This window comes from Thermobia domestica, chromosome 5 (genome assembly GCF_964235325.1).
Source record: "Thermobia domestica chromosome 5, izTheDome1.hap1.1, whole genome shotgun sequence".
In the NCBI taxonomy this organism is placed as follows: Eukaryota; Metazoa; Arthropoda; class Insecta; order Zygentoma; family Lepismatidae; genus Thermobia; species Thermobia domestica.
The window spans coordinates 123470790-123489157 of record NC_137458.1 but is presented as its reverse complement, the minus strand read 5'-3'; the positions used below and the strand labels follow the sequence as shown (position 1 = coordinate 123489157).

Here is an 18368-nt window from a genome sequence, read left to right as displayed (position 1 = left end):
GTGTGCATATTTTAATCCCACCCATACTGTGTAAACTACCGTGACCATCTAATGTTCTCGCTGCATTATCAAAAACAAACTGAATCAAATTTTGAGAATGATCGGTTTGGATTGGAATAATAGAACACATTCTAGAATGTTCATATCTTCTTACTTCAGCGTAGCTGGCTGATATTCCAAAACTATCGTATGCAAGTATATCTATCTATATATTGACGAAATCCATAGTATCGCAAACAGTAAACTCCAATTGCTAGATGGATTGGTGATATAAACGTACGAGGCCAACACATTGAAATAATTGAATGGCAGATCATGATATGCATCCGAGATAACATATTTGAATCACCTTTCTTACTTCTAGTTATATTTTCAACAAAAAATTTTAATAATTGTGGATCCTCGGGAGTAACTTATCCCAATGAAGGAATTGTTTCTTTCTAGGCAGACGCGATACGAATGCATTGTTGATGCTTCTATTTTTAGACATGATCTGCTTTTCTTTTCTTGTTTGCTTCATTCTTTGAGATAAGAAGGCAGGGGTTTGCTGTTTACTTTCATACCACTATGAACCACATTAGCTTAAAATTTATGTATGTTTAGAATATAATAATATATAGACTACCAGCTGTTACGCCAATGATGTTAAGGGTGAGTCTACTGAATATATATACAGTATATATATATATATATATATATATATATATATACAGTATATATATATATATATATATATATATATATATATATATATATATATATATATATATATATATATATATATATATATACAGTGAAACCTCTACTAACGGACACCTCTGTAAAGCGGACACCTCTCATAACGGACATATTTTGTAATCCCCAAACACTGTAATAGGGAAAAACGTGTTGACAAACCTCTCTAAAGCGGACACTCTCTAGTACGGACACGGACAGTCTTTTCTGTCTCTTATAGGTATTATTTACCTCCATATTACGGACACTTTCTCTAGAAACAAGTTGAAAAGTACAGAAAAAATACATTTTCAGAAATGTATACATGTATCACCAAGGAAGCATTGTAATAACATTTTTCCTCGTCAACTGGCTGTTCAGAAACTCAGATGAAGCGTCTTTGTTTAACAACGCCCTCACATCCTTTGCTTGCATTCCACTCCCACCCAACCTGTTTTAGAATCAAAAGTGAATGACAGTTGCCTGCCATTTGGGATGACACGTCATTCTAATGTTCCGCTGGAATCAAGCAGAAGACATGTTTGGTATTTTTTGTCCGCGTATTCGCATATTGTCTTAGTGCCTCTATTTGTAGACGAAAATCTTTTAAGCCATTCTGCATCGAATAAGCAATAAGGTGTAAGTTGTTGTGAGCTTTCGAAATGCCACGAGAAGCATTAATATTAAAATCGAATTGATTGAATTTTCGAAGAATACTGAGGTGTGCGAAGGATAGCTGAAAATTTTTGTATCGGTAAAACACAAGCACCTGAGATAATATAAAACCAAGACAAGTTAATAAAGTTGTGGTGTGAAAATAACAATGAAAATAGTGTCTCATTGCTTTGAACAAAGTTGGTGTGCAAGTGAATGTTTTTATAGAGTGCGGAATGAAAAGAAATTCCTGTGTTAGGGTCGATGCTAAAAGCTAAGAATTTGGAGGTAGCAACAGAAATGAATGTTTCAGATTTCAAGGTCTCGAACGAGTGGTTAGAGAAGTTTCGGATTAGACACAACATTTCTTTCAAAGCGATTTGTGGAGAATCCGCAGATGTCGACATGCCCACAGTCATAGAACGGTTTGATAAATTACCTTCAATAGTTTGTAATTACATATCACCTTATTTACTAATTTACGTAAGAAAATATCGAAACCTCTCTAAGACGGACACCTCTCTATAGCGGACAATTTTTGATTCCCCACGGCTGTCCGCTTTAGAGAGGTTTCACTGTATATATATATATTTCTGCTACTAAAAAGAAAAAAAAAGAGATTTAGAAGAACACAATATGGACAATTGGCTGACAAAGCAGCTCTGTCCACCTATATTTTTCAAAAAAGTCGAATTTCTCGACTAATTGTATTCCGATTTGGATGATTCTTTTTTTAAAACAAAGCTAATTAAATGATCAATCTAAACTATTCCGAGCATTGTTTGCGAATTCCTAACGGTTTTAGAGATTTTCTACAACCAATCCAAGAACAGGACTTTCAAAAGGTATCACTTTATACTTTAATGGAAAACTGTGGCTTTGTGCCAAACTTTACGACAAAGAAGTATTCAGAAAAGTCATAGATTAGAGCTTCTAAAACAAAAGTGCTTTTACAGAATTGGAATATCTTAAATAGTCTCAGAGTTACAAGCTAAAATCGGGAGACAGGGATTTTAGGGGACTTTTGATATTTCATTTAAGATCACATGAAAAACAAATCCTGAAATTTTCAACTTTTTCTAAATTATTTCAGCTCGCGGTCCTTTATTTACTGGGCTAAATGAAGTCTTGACCCGACTACGATAGTTGGCTCATAGTTTTGGAGCTATGGACCTTTAAAGTTTATTTTTTCATGTTTTCGGCAGCCTATAACTCCGAAAAGAAGCATTTGTGCACCCAGGTTGGTCTATACTTTTCGTCTTATCTTGGTGTCAGGAATCACCTGCCAAACGTTGTCGATGTTGCTTTGAAACACCTTGTATAAGGAAAATTGATAAATGTCTATTCGACATTGACACACTATTCCTCCATTACCGTCTACACGTGTTCGCAAAACAGTAGTAGCTACATGATAATATATATCAATATAGCATTTATTTATACATATAGTAGTAATTTTTCAACTTTAGAAGACAAGTAAACGTTAAGTCGATAACGTATTGCTTCATTTTTTCACTGTGCACCTCTGCCCTGCACGCGTTGCAAAAGATGATATCTATTACAATCGATTTAACAGAACAATTCACGACGTTTACTTCCCACTGACACGTGTGAGACTAGGAAGGCAAGGAGTAAAGGTTCATGATTCATTTAAAACTTTTTTTCCGACCCTTGTTCAGTCGGAGTTCATATTCATGTCCTTACCCCCAAAGTAGAAGTGTAATATACACAATTAATTTTCTAACATGAAGGTACTGAATATTTTTCCCGCTGATTTTAAAATTGTTCTCTGGAGTACGGGTTAGAAAACTGTTCAATGTTGATTTAAAAGAGCGCATATCCTCCAATCGCATTTCTATAAACAAATACATAAAAATCTGTATAGCTAATAATGTTTTAGTGTTTTTATCACTGATAGAAATGAAGAAAATAAACAGATGAACAATTCGAAAATTGAAGGGCACGATGGGTCAGCAGTAGAGCTTCATTTCAGGTGCGAGAGGGGTCTTGGTTCGATCCTAGGCCATGTGAGTTTATGGAAGACAACACTATGTTTGGATGTTCTCTCGGGTGTCTCTCGTTTTTTCCTACATTCTCGATCCATCAATTATTTCATAATCATTCACTTTCTTTAATCATCCCTTCCTTTGGCCGAAAGCGTCTAATCGTGACACACAAAACTAGAAATTCCAAAAATACATGTTTCAGAATCCTAACGTATTTACACAACAATTTTTATAGAGGGAGTTTGGCTACGGGCATATAATTTGAAGTACTCACCAACTACCTTGAAAACATTGTTGCGGAAGTACCACAGGATTCAGAAACATGGATATTTGCATAGGGCACATACTAGTTCCTAAGTGAAGTCTTGACCCGACTACGGTAGGTCCCATAGTTTTGGAGCTATGGACTTTTAAAATTCATTTTTTCATGTTTTCGGCAGCCTATAGCTCCGAAAGGAAGCATATTTGCACCCAGGTTGGTCTATAGTTTTATCTTGGTGTGAAGAATTACCTCCCAAACGTTGTCGGTGTTGTTTTCAAACACCCTGTATATATAATTTTTGAGACAACTAACAGTTCGCTTAGAGACGTTTAGGTTCGAAGTTGTAGCGACAGGAAACTGTTAAGAGAGTGATTATTTACAAAAACAGGCTTGTAAGAACATAGAAGAGAAATTATATACCTTTTTCTAATATTGTTGCCATTTGTTCTGTGAAACTTCGTATTGGTTTCCCTCGGAGTCATTTGACAAATAGCCGGATATAGCAGCTTTAAATGTTCTTTAGCTGCTGAGAGAATTACCTGCGTTACGTAAATAAACTAGAACATGTCATCTTGAGTAAACATGTCATAATTAATGAGCTTATCAAAATGAACCGTGACAGACGAGATTGATTTTCTGAAGATAAAATATATATCGGAGGTCAATTTCTTCTTATGTGAGAGTCGAAACACCTATTACTACGTATTTCTTCTTGTTCTTATAAGCTCTTATAACCCTATTCAAGTATTGTATGCAAGGGCGCCGATTTCTTTGTAAATTTGGGGGAGGGGGCATTCAGATGCAGAAGGTATATATATATATATATATATATATATATATATATATATATATATATATATATATATATATATATATATATAAAAGGATTTTAAGACAAATTGCAGCAAAATATGCCAAATATTCATAAATACAATAGGGGGCCCACACGAGCTTTAGTCCCCCCCCCTGATTTAGTCCGAAAACGTTAGCAACTGTAAGCCTGTGACGTACAAAATGAGGAATAGATTTAAACCGTCAGGACTGTCGTACAAATTGTTAATTATCGGCTGGCTTTCTTTGTTTGGAAGATTTGTTTTCCATAGATAATTTAAAAAAAAAATTCACTTTGTAAAAGAAAGAATGAAAGAAAAAACGCTTTTCTACTGAAATAATCAAATCCAAGCTTTAAGATAACAGCAGAATTTACAGTTCTGAATACTCAAATTAAAATTATTATAAATGAAAGTAATAATCATCAAACGTTCTATTTCAGAGCAGCTCTTTCAATGAACAAACATATACACATGAAAGAATTTTGCTTTTTTACTTTCCATATCAGTCGCGTTTGGGGTGAGAGCAAGTTAACTTATCGGTCGATGTTTGACTCTTAAGCCTGCATTTATTTGGTTTCGATTAAGCAAAGAGTGTTATCAAATCTTGTCAAACACGAAAGCGCATCATAAGTTCTGATATAAACGATTTCATACAGTTTTAAAAATACATTTCATTCTTATCAGCTCCTTTTACCATTTCCTAAAGCGTGAATACCCGCAATAATTACTCTTGCGTATAAACATAAATTATTATATTCTGAAATAATGTGAGAACCCAAATACAATGAAACGTGTTTAACGTAACCCTACAGTACCATAACTTATCTTCATTAAGGATATATTTTCGTTTAATACAGATTTCATATAGTGTTTATTACAAGTTCAATATTTTTTTCATGTAGAATTATATATGACAAATTAAGGGCCCGATATTTTCCCTCCATTAACCACAGGTTTACGCTGAGGACAAGACTTTTATTATAGGCCTACTACTTCACTGAACAAATACTGTATACAAGGTTTGTCCAGAAAATACGTATAAATGTTCATAATAAATTTATTTTACAGGTTGCAGTCACCGCCAGGTAGCACTACTGCTGTAGCCAATCCCATCAACGCTCAGTTCGAGTCAGAGCGCTCTGCGTGTCAGTAGGAGTGTGTGGCTGCTTGTTGAAAGTTACCCTGTTTCACCTGCCGTCGGCATGGAGCTCTCTCTGACCGAGAGATTTTTGAGTGTTTGAAACAAGTATACGAAGACAATTCTCTGAAGGAACCAACCGTGAACAAGTGGTTAAAAAGGTTTCGGGAAAGCCGAGAAGACGTGAAAGGAGACCCTCGCCCAGGACGCCCGTCGACATCGAGTTCTGATGAAAATGTTGAACGAATTTGGACTTGTGTTCTTAAAGACCGTAGATTGACAGTCAGAATGATTGCTGACGAGCTGTCAATTCCCAAAACAATCGTTCACGAAATTCTGGCACAAAAACTTGAAATGAAGAAATTGTGTGCGAAAATCGTACCGAAGCTCTTGATTCCAGAACAGAAAGCAAAGAGGGTTGAGTGTTATGAGGATTGGTTGGAAGCAGAAGAAAGAGGGGACTTTCTCAACCGAGTTATCACTGGAGACGAGTCCTGGTTTTACGAATTCGATGTAGAGCTCAAATCTCAAAGCAAGGAATGAAAGCTACCAGAAGAACCGAGAACAAAAAAGTCGCGAAAAGCAAGATCCAATGGGAAGATAATGTTGATTGTTTTCTTTGATTCTAGGGGCATTGTTCACAAGGAATTTGTCCCTCCCGGCCAGAGTGTGAACGGACAGTTTTACGTGCAAGTTTTGAGACGTCTCAGAGCTCGTGTGGCCCGAGTTCGACCGGATTTGGCACAAGGAGGCAGGTGGATCCTTCATCGCGACAATGCGCCCGCTCACACGTCGCTCGCTGTGCGTGAATTTTTGGCCCGAAGATCAATCACCGTGACAGACCACCAGCCTTATTCACCCAATTTAGCCCCTTGTGACTTCTTCCTGTTCCCGAAATGTAAAATGGTGCTTCAGGGGCGGCACTTGGGAGATGTGGAAGCCATCAAGGCAGAAACGACACAGCAACTCAACTAAACAGCATCCCAACTGAAGACTTTCAGCAATGTTATCAACAGTGGAAACGGCGTTGGCAGAAGTGTATCTTGTCTAAGGGAGAGTATTTTGAAGGAGACCATACTGTAATACCTGAATAATTGTAAAATAAAGTTCTTATTCAACTTTTCTACGTATTTTTCGGACAAACCTCGTATACACACACTAGCTTTCGGCTACCTGACGACTTCGCTCCCAGACTTCAGCATTTGATAGGCTTACTGCCTCGCACTTTTCATTCTAACATACCCCGTAACATTTCTCTAATCTTAAGAAACTTCGAAATATGATCATGTTATTTTAACAGTTACAACCCCCATCCTTTTACTCCCCGCCTTTTTCTTTCCTTCTAAGGGAAACATTAGAAAAGGCTGAAATGGTTCTTTAATTATTTTAAACTAGCAGCGTTCACCCCGCTTCGCTGCGGTCACCCCGGAACGCAATAAACTTTGTTACTTAGATAATTTTTACTTTTTCGCTTTCAAGTGATATGATAAAAACCATAGAAGATTGCAGTAAATGTTAACATTATATCGCCTGTCATTTATGTTAACCCGCCGAGTGACACGGTCATGCGGGTTGCATATAAATACGTTTATTTTTACCTATGATGAACTAACAAAGGATTTGTACGTTATGGACAATTGAATGGTCAATTATCTCAAGACACTGGTAATTAAAAATTAAAGTGATATGATAAAAACCATCTAGGGTCCAAATCCTAATAACCCCCTAAAAATGAAAGAAATTGGTTCAGCCGTATTAGCGTGATGAGGGAACAAAGGATTTGTGCGTTCTCTTTTATATATAAGATTAAAAGCCTAAACATCAATTTTCATGCCTTATGCCCATCACTTTTTTACAATTGCAACCCCGACCCTTTTTCTTGTCTGTAGGTAAAGTATTTAAAAAACGACTACGCACGTCTTTAATTATTTTAACTAAAAAATGTAAATTCCAAATTTCATGCCTCTAACCGTAAAAAAGATCGAGATAAGGTCATTCAATTGTAACAATTGTGACCCACCTTTTTTCTTCCCTTCTAAGGTAAATATTAAAAACAGATTAAACACGTCTAATTATTTTAAATATGTAGTCTAAATACCGAAATTGATGCCTCTAACCTTAAGAGATTTTGAGATATGGTAGCCCAGTCAATTTAGGCGAAAAAAGCGCTAAAACGTCAAACGAATTGTAAAAGAAATAAAGTAAGTTATCTTTTAGAGTTGGAATAATATCCCCAACAATATATCAAAAGTCTAGAGGAATCCAATCATGGGAAAGCCGCCACATTGGCCACCATCTTGGATTTACTCTCCAAGTCTATAAAATTCAATTATTGCTCAAAATAACTTCAAATCTCTATTGAATAGAAAGTTTTTGGAAATAAGAACGTTATTTTAAGCCATTTACAAACATTTTAGCCAATAACAAGCTTGAGAAAGGCATTTGATACCTTTGTTGAGGAATTTTTCTTTATTATAATACCATGCGCTTTCGTACCTTGCAGAAGATGGTTCACGTACTTTATTACTAGATATAAATAGTAAGCTAGAAAGTATCAAAAACAAGTACAAGGTGGAAAGCAGAACCGATAGATTATGGGTACAGTACGTGAAAATGTTCGATATTTTAAAGAATTTGCTTCGGAAAAAGAGTACCGGCGACTGGAATTTGCATTTGTTAGCTCTACAATACTTTGCTGCAGCAATGCACAATTTGTACACAAGCACAGTGTATGTATATCTTCAAAAAATGCAAGAAATTAAGAAATCTCATCCGATCGTGTACGGCAAATTCCAAAAAGTTTTACATGCTGCTCGTCGTAGTAACGAGTATTGGGTAGATCTTTCCTTAATCTTATCATTGAACAGACACTGATGAGAAGCTTCATATCTACAGGAGGCTAACTAGAGGAAGAGGAATGACAGAAGCACAGTGACAAGTATGAGTTCAATCCATGATTCCTTGTACAGAGTTCAACAATGCCATGCAAGAGTTCACTACTGTCTTGCATAATACCAGTGAAGAATACAAAGAAGCTCTATTCATGAGACAAGAGACTGCTTAGATACCAAGAAAATCTTGACATTTCTATCAGATCAAAGCCCATTCATTCCTGATGAACATTTGCATAGTTTGGCATCAGGAGTGGTTGCTCATAGTAACGTCAATGTTACAAAGCAAAAGAAATAGGTGATCTTATTGTCCAGTTCATGTAGGGTCACATAATTTGGCACTATTCATACAAACGGAAGGGCATCTCCACCCAATGAATTGTTGACTCTCTTTCTTGACCGCTGGGTACCAGGGTTCATATAAGTATGTAGAGAACTAGTGGGCTCTGTAGGTCACGAATACGTTGATCTCGATGTCGCAAAGTGAGGTGTGTTCGAACAGGAGTCGAAAAACCGATCGACGGTACTGGCAGTCGTGGTCCCTTCTCAGGGTTGCCGTGCGCCACTGGAGAGGCTTCCGGTGGAGGTATTTGGAGTTGTTCTCATCTCCTGACTGCTGTGTAACTTTATGCCGCACACTACCCATAAAACTACGGAGATGCAGCAGAATATTCACAAGAAGTGACGAGAACCGGCCCAGAAGAACGATTGTTTACTTGTGGGGGTGCGTATTTTCCGTTTGGACCCCTAGGACAATGTGGGTATGGAAAGAACATGCAGACACACCAGTTTCTAAATATGCAAAACCCGATGTCGCATTTGAAGTTGTTCTAATGCCAGGGCTCAAAACAGCCAGACACTGCTGATTGCTCTCGGCTATATCGACATATGCGTGAGCTAAGCATGCTTTGATTCCAGTGGGAACTCATTCTTGGACTTGGTTGTGATATTTGGCAGGCCCGTAGCTAGGAGTGTGTTATGGTGGAGGCACATTCAATTTATTCCGTGACACACAGACACAGATACACCAAGCTCAGCTGACGCATGGGTCGAAATAGCCGAGAGCGATCAGCAGTGTCTGACTGTTTTGGGCCCTGACACTGGAACAACTTCAAATGCGACATCCGGGTTTGCATATTTGGAAACTAGCGTGTATATACGCGTTCTCCTCATACCCACATTGTCTGAGGGGCCCGTCAGTCACCGGAGATACGCGTCTCCACAAGTCAAGAATCCGTTACTTCTGGGCCGGTTCTCGTCACTTCTTGTGAGAATCCTGTTGGGTCTCCGTAGTTTCGTGGTAGTGCGCGGCATAGAATTATGCAGCAAAGTCAGGAGATTAGGACAGATCCAAATACCTCCACCGGAAGCATCTGTAATGGTGCACGGTTACCCGAGAAATGACCACAACATTGTCGGTACTGTCGATTGGTTTTTCGACTCCTGTTCGAACATGCCTCACTTTGTGACATAGAGATCAGCGTATCCGTGACCTATAGAGCCTACTGGTTATCTGCATACCCATATCGACCCTAGTACTCACCGGTCATGGTTTGGAATGTTCATCAGTTTACAGTGAGTGTCACGATATACTCTGCAGTAACTCCAATACAGAAGATAGTGCACATAACGAAACTACGGAGTTTCTGTTGAAGAGTGATGGTGTGGTGGTTTATAGTGATGGTGTTTCTGTTGAAGAGTGATGATGTTGGAAATGACAGCATTGTCTTACCGGTACTTGTGTTAGTTACTTGTGTTTTGTTAGTATTTTTAAAGAGTGTGTAGTAATTAAAACGAGTCTGTACAAGATTAACCATTTCTTACAAACACTGATACCGTATCCTTATAATATTCATAATTTTACTACCTATAGTATTATCATTTTCTAATAAATATAAGATGAATAGAAACACAATTGGATGATTTCTGGTTTTTAAAAAACTATCCATTTCATATATATATTTCAAGTACATTGGAGCAAATTTGAAAATTTCTAGATTTTAAGAGTGAATTCAATATAGCGGCTTCCCCTACTTAGATTTTTCTAGACTTTCGATATGTTGTTGAGGATATTATTCCAAATCTAGAAATCTTTACTTTATTTATTTTACAATTAGTTTGATGTTTTCACCAAAAATGGCTGGACTATGGGTATCTTATCGTAATAATTGCAATTCCCATTTCTTTTTGATTTTCACACCCCTTTTTCCCTTTTAAGTCAAATATATATTTAAAAAAAAAAAAAAAACACTGAAGCACGTGTCTAATTATTTTAAATGAGAAGTCCATACATCAAATTTCATGTCTCTAACATTCAAAGATTCCGAGATATTTGAAGATAATAATTGCCACCCTTCTTTCGCTTCTTCCTCCTTGAATTTCTAAAAATCCTTTCTTAATGGGACTTTACACTCTAACACAAATCCTAATGCCCCGTCGAAATCTGTAGTTTCTTGCTTAAATGGTTTGGCTTAGGCGTTGATCAATCAGTCAGTCAGGACTTATTTTATATAAAGAGGTCCAAAAAGAATTATGATACTCTTGTAATAAATTTCCTGGGCAAATGAATGAAATATGAAGAGGGTTTCATTATTCAGGTCCATTGCTCAACCTTCAACCAGGTATAGTCTAATTGCTAGTTATGAACATGCTTACAATAATTAATGATATATCTATTTTAAAATTTATGACCAATGTTCCTGCCTATAAGCTAGAAACGGATGATGAAAGATAAAATATGAAACAATGAGTATGAAACAACTGGTGGAATGAGAATGTGGAAGGAAACGAGGAAATTAAAAAACAGTCACGGACACGATACTATCTACCACAAATTCACTTGGCCGGGAATCAAACCAGGAACCCCTTGTACCAGGGGGGAACGCTCTACCACTGTCCCACCGTGCCCCTCCCTAATAATTGAGTTGAAACTTATGTCAGCAGGCAAGATGAAGAATAGCACTGTCTCCGCTTCACACTTGGAAAATTTCGACCTTCAGCACTGTGCATTTAAGAATTCCGTGACTTTTCTTCAAACACACTACCCAATTGTTGGAACAGTATCTTTATTATCGACTAAGACGGATATGGGAGACCATTACTTATGCATCTACAAGTAAAGAATTTTAACATCAAAAAATGTTCGATTGATATAAGAAAATAGTCATAGTCCTTATTATGAAGCCCACACTGCAAGACTTTGAATCGAATTCGATTATAAGTTATTGTAAATTATCGATGATTCACAGGCAGATATTCCAAGAAGTCTTTGAGGAAAGTAGAGTATTAAAATGTATATATCTCCAATGACTCATGACATGATTGAAGACAGATATTACAAGCCAGGTACTCAATGCCGGAAATGAATCACCATATTTTAGAGATAAAATGTTACTTCAAAAGAAGTAACCGCTAAACGATGATATCGAACAAAGAAAAAAACGCTTTAAAAAAGTAAATTAGTATTTTTCTTATGTGATAGTCACAGTTGGAAACATAGATCCCAAGGGTTCTTCGTTATGCAATCTGAGCTCGGAACGTAAAGTGCAATCAAGTGATATCTGAAAGGGGAAGAAGAGATGCCTGCTATTTTTCTTACAATCTTAGTTCTTAATGAACAAATATAGAAGCCAACAACACAGATCTAATGTATGCAAGCTGGTCCCGAGAAAATGTTGGGTTTAAAATTTACAACTGAAGATCTCATACAGTTTACATCCTAGTAGCAAGGTTGGTTAGTCCACCGTTGGATATTGAGTGGGATTTGGTCAAAACGGTGCATGATGGTCGGCTCGAGACTATAAAGGAAAAACTTACGTTGGCCCAACGCTGGTTAAATGTATGGTTGGCCAATCAAATATTCTCTCGACCTTCAAGCAACGATACTAGAATTGACTGTTTTCCCAACCAAGAAATACCTTACTTTAGCGATGGCTAAATGTCGGGGAACCGCTTTTTTGGTTGGAAGAGAAAATGTTGCCAAAGTGGCCAAACCTGACGTTGGGCCACCGTTGGTATGTCGCATCACCACTATGTTCCCAACGTTGGGCCAACCGATTTTGCTACTAGGGCACACGGCGCGCACAGTCATGTAAAATCTTTGCGATGGAGGGGTGGCATTTCTTCATAAAACTGTCAACTTCATTTACGCGTGGTAATGGAGTCCCAGGGTGGGGACTTGTTCAGTTGCTTTATGGTGTTGTAATAACTAGTGAAAGGACTAACAAAGGGCCTTAGCAGGACTTTATAAAATATCAGTCTCATTTCGACATTCATGGGATCCAAATACACATTTAGACAATATGATGCTGGGGCCCCCATTCTTCGTGTATGTTGAAATATATTCTTACTAGACTACAAACAAAGAGCCTCAAACATGAGTTTATAATATTGTTAGTTTTATCTCAATAATGGGAAACAAGGACTACATTCAATGCAGGAGCCACCGAACTCTGGGAACGGAACGAACTACGAGTAACTATGCTCCAACACAGCAGATATGTTTTATCTTACTTTTCGTGTTATTCAATATTCATTATAGCCTATATGAGAGAGAGAGGGGGCCCCAGCAGGGATTCCTGTCCTGTCAGTGTGGATCTAGCATCACGAGGCTAGCGGAAGTTAGGTTGAGAAAAAAAGTTGATATCACATTCCAAGTCATCTGTGTTGCCCATAGTTGAATTGTAGCATATTACCTTTCCTAACAGGTTTCAAGCACTTTTATCAGAATGTATTTTTGTGAATTTTTACGCTTTTTAAAACAAATTAATGGTGTATGTCCTCAATATTGGTTTATCAATTATGTATGTGCTTTTAAGGCTCACTACCTGAACAGTAATTGGATTTGAAAGTATTATGTAATAACAAATTTCATCGTGTGGGTCGCATAGATCTAAGGATATTTTCCAAACTTATTTTAACACTAATTAAAAAAAAAAAAACTTCTGGTAAATTTCCATTGTCTAATAAGTCATTATTGTAAAAACGTGGAACGCAAGTGAGGTTTGTTTCTCCCCCTTTTCTGCTATTACTACAAGTTCCATTATGACGGCTTCCCAGTAACAAAACTATAGGGAAAGAAATGAAGAATCGAAAACGGCATTTCGCTAGAAAATCTGTACAAATCTAAATAATTAATACTGCAATATAAACAGTCTTTTCCTGAGGGCCTATTGTTGTTAATCCAGGGGCGGATCCAGAAGGGGGCGATCGGCCCCCCAGAAGTGGAACCTTTCTTATTTTATATATATAAATAAAACCCATCCCAAAATTTGGAGCCCTTAAAAGTAGCAGTATGACAACCCACCGCCCCCCCCCCCAGAAGTCGGTCCTGGATCCGCCCCTGGTTGTTACCATTCTGATTTAAGGAAGCTTCCTAATCATGTTTATTTATTGAGCGCCTTCATACAGCTAGGTGATAATTCCACACACGTACAGATGGAAACAAGACATACGAAATGAGTATATCAAGGAATAAAAGCGTTTGTGCGTCAGAACTTCATTGTAAATTCGTCATACACAGTTCTTCGGTAAAAGGACTTTATGATTATATACAGTAGAATTTCGTTTTTATGAATACCAACTGGTTTGACGGTGAATATTATTATTATTATTATTTTGTTCTGTTCGGCATTTACTAAGATTTAGACCTATATTTGTGTAGTAAAAATTTAATTTGGGTTAACTGCTGTATCGCCGGAAAAAATTTTTGGAAATTTACCAGGTCAATTGGAGAATGTATTTAAGTTTGTGAGAAAGAAATGAGTGAAAGTCAGATAAGGGGAATAGTAAAAGTTCAGAAAATGGTTGTATTTTTTGGTTATTTTTGATGTTATAAGCGGCACTGTATGTGGAGGCGGGTGGAGTATTTCGCGGAGAGGTACAGTTGTTTTACTATACGGATCCATAGATTGTAAAAGGGGCAAGAAAAATTTGGGCGTCTTTAGAGAATTTGCCCATTTCATGTCGAAAACAGAACCCAACTAACCCCTGCAGGGCTTCTAACCTGTTTCTACTACTACTACTTATATTATGGATCCGTATAATAAAGCTACACGCCTGATAACGTAATCTAACGTAACGTAATGTAATCCAACCAAATATAACCGAATGCAGTACATTTTGGTAATTTTTCGATTTTCAAATTGGTCCGGCGATACAGTAGTAACGCCTTCAATTTTCACTGCAAAGTGTTTTGATAAACTAATGCATAAATATTAATTTTGTTTTGCGTAATGAAAATCTTAACTTCCGGAGTTAACCCTTTAAAATGATAGGCGTTGAAGGCTCTTTTAGAAGTGATCTAAACCAACCAACACTGAACCCCATGAAGGATGATGATCGGACATAAGATTTTAATTAAGAGAAAAAGGGAAGGGCAAAACGAAAGAAAAGAAAAAGTTATGCATAAGCAGTAAATCGATTCGCAGCCTTTTTTTTTCTTGCTTTTTACCGTTTTTAATGATATTGAAAGAAACAAATGGGAAACCTGAAGATACGATCAAAATGTTCCTCCTGTAAATCATGCGCTAAAAGACACAGGACCGCTCCCTTATACTTCTTTATTACTAAACGCTTACCGAGTTCGATTAGTGAAAGATATGGCGAATGTCGCAGGGATTGTATTCATAACTTTTAAATTCAGTATTACAGTAAAACGTCAAAATTCTGGAGTTGAGACCATTGTCCAAATTTTCAAATTTGTTCATATCAGTCGATATTTTTACATATTTTACAAAGATCACAGGAATAATTACACTGCCTAACCAACATACAATTTAGAGAAACCACAATACACAATACAACAAATGCGGTGCATAAAATGCGAATAAAAATAATACTGTTAGAAAGAGTCGGAATAAAATTTGTACGTGCTTAGAATCATCGTCCCATGGTTATGCCGGCCAAGCTCATGGAAAAAATGAAATGAAATCTTTGAGTTTTATGTCCCACGGTTATGCCAGTTAGGCTAAAGGAGACGGTGATGATGAGTAATGAATGAAATGGTGGAATGAAGTGGGAGGAAACGGGAGAACCCCGAGAAAACCCACGCGCACGGTGTTTGTCCACCACAAAGTTCACTTGGCGGGGGCTGGGATCGAACCCGGGACCCCAAGCACCAGAGGTGAACGCCAAGCTAAAGGAGATGATGATGATGAGAAATGAATAAAATGGTAGAATGAAGAAAGTGGGAGGAAACGGAAGAACCTCGAGAACACCCACGCACCTGAGTTTGTTCACCACAAAGCTCACTCGACGCCGAGCTGGGATCGAACCAAGGACCCCACGCATCAGAGGTGAAGTGAACGCTCTACCACTGAGACTACGCGGCCCTGCCTGCTTAACTGTACAAATCTAGTTTTCTTCATTATTGATTAAAAAAAATAGGAATTTCCAGCTTTTTATAGAAGTGTTCCATATCCATTTTTTTAAAAAATGTTGGAAACTGTAAGAATATGCGTGTTAATAAAAAAAAAAAAAATACAAAAACTTCGTTAAGAAAATCAGGCAAGCCAAACTGAAGCTTCGTCGGAATGCAAACACACTACGTCTCGCATTTTGCTAAAACATAGAAGATTCGTTCAAACGTGACGCGCTCACGATTTTTTTCCTGTAAGTAGACAATTATTCAAATCCAAACTCCGGACAGGTGCACAAGTGTTGCGGATGAACTACGGATTAAATAAATCACGGTTTGAAACCACAGTAGCGGGAGTGATGCCACGCAAATTAAATGAAAAACAGAAAGAAGAAAAATAGAGGTTAATGTTCTTTCGTTGCACAGCGGAAGTTAATAATAAGTTTTATTATTACTATTATTATTGTGGTGTGGCATTGCATCGCAATATATGAAATAAGAAATTTGAGACCTAATGATTTCATTACCGCAATTAGAACTAGAAGAAAAATATAAAATACTATTAATATCTTGCCGAGTTTATTGTAATCGTATATATTATTCCTACCTTTGAGCCAATTTGGTTCCCGCACTGTCCCGCTTGAAGATGCACTATTTCCCTCATCTCCTGCCACTTTCCTAAATCAACAACACACGACAATCCAACACAGCCAAGCTCACTCTGAACTTCAAGCTCAACGTCGTAAAAGAATGAAGAGAGTAGGGGAGTGGGAACTATGCTACTGAGCTCCGAAGGGAGGTTATAATGATCCCGTTTCCTACCGATATACACAGACGTGCACGTGACTTACTCGAAGCGCTTGGCTAAAGGCACGGCCACGTCATTACAAAGCTTTTGTAGGTGGCAGCACACAGAGTAACTTGAAATATAATTCCAGTTATTTTTCATTGAATTTCGAGTTCATTTCCGGCAATGTCCTTCATGATGCTCTGTTATATTTAGGCTTAAGTAAAACTTCCCCTAAAAGTTCTCGAGTTAACTACACGACAGTTGTCGTTGGCAGACTACACAATTTAGCGTGGTTTTTGCGTGGAGGAATTTTTCTACTTCATCGTTTGTATGGGAATTACTCATTACAATACTCTCACAATATGAGGAGTAACGCTATATTGCTGTCCATCACAACGCAGTGATTCATAGTGTACGACAATGTTCCGCAACCTTTTCTACTTGCGGCATATAAATTATCCATTACTTAACACTGCACACAAAACGCTATTCTGCTCAAAAACATTGTATGACGACAGTATTAGCATATATGCGTATTGTAATCAACATATTATTATTATTATTATTATTATTATTATTATTATTATTATTATTATTATTATTATTATTATTATTATTATTGAACAGACATCAAATCGTGCTTTTGTTAATAATTTACGGAAGTGAATTAAAATTTATGGTGACAAGTTCCTTCACTCTAGAAAAACAAGAAAATACACTTTTAAGTTACAATTAACATAAATAATTGCATTCACATTTTCAATGTGATACGTACCTGCGAAGCTGCATACACGCGTCTGATCCATAAAGGAAACTAAGAATGCAATTCACATTCATTGATTTGAGTCTTTCCCTCTATTTTAATCTTCGTCAACGTCAAGTAACTAAGTTCACACAAATACGTAATCGAGAATGAAGTAACTCTGCGACCATGTGTCAGCTCCGCAAATGAGGACATTTTTGAGATTTCACTTGTAACTTCTGAATCCAGGACTAATTTCATTTTCTCTTTGCAAACAGACATTTATAAAGTTTCAGCAATTGCGTATTATTTCTTGGCCTTTACGATGTCCGATTATCTTACAAAACTATCTTCCTTTATATTTTCCGAAGCACGTACTATAGTAATCATGAATGTATTTCGTTTTTACTTTCGAGCAATGGTAAGAAAGATCCTATTCGAAATTTCAACGAATTTACGTTTCATGGTCCCAGAATGTCGAAAAAGACATTTTATGATTAGTTCGTTCGTCGTCATTCGTTCACTCGCCTAAAGGCCATACTGTTCAACGTTCCCTCACCAAATTTTAAACTTAAGAATTTTTATGAGATTCTCAAGGGGGAGATTTGGAATTTTGCTTCCTACCCTTCCAAATAAGAATAGTTTACAGAAGGATGAAAATGAAAAATGCGATTTTTTCAGAAACAGCTCTGACAATTTCGTTTAAATTTTATACACTAATATTTCATTAGCAACTCCATATCAGGGTTCTCAAATGTTCCGGATTTTAAGGGACAGTCCCTTACTTTATGATTTTGTCCCGCGTCCCGGGTAACTTAGATACGGGACGGCAAAAGTCCCATATGTTGCCCAAATGACAAATTTACCTAACACAACTACTTAATAAAGCCCGCAATTTTTAATAACTCATCTGCCTGTCCAAGTCGTTTCCATTTTCCTAAGCATTCCACCGTCAAATTCATTTGTGGAAAGTTTTCTCAC

General features: G+C 37.1%; 1 protein-coding gene across 1 annotated transcript in view; it reads right to left on the bottom strand.

The window, feature by feature from the left end:
- LOC145686093 (tubulin beta-1 chain-like) overlaps positions 1–16653 on the bottom strand; it is a 109614-nt gene extending 92961 nt beyond the window's left edge. Inside the window, exon 1 of the mRNA XM_081759033.1 lies at positions 16463–16653. Within this exon, the coding sequence (XP_081615159.1) occupies positions 16463–16519 (57 nt within the window). The 5' untranslated portion in view covers positions 16520–16653. The remainder of the gene's footprint in view (positions 1–16462) is intronic.
- Positions 16654–18368: the final 1715 nt, after the last annotated feature.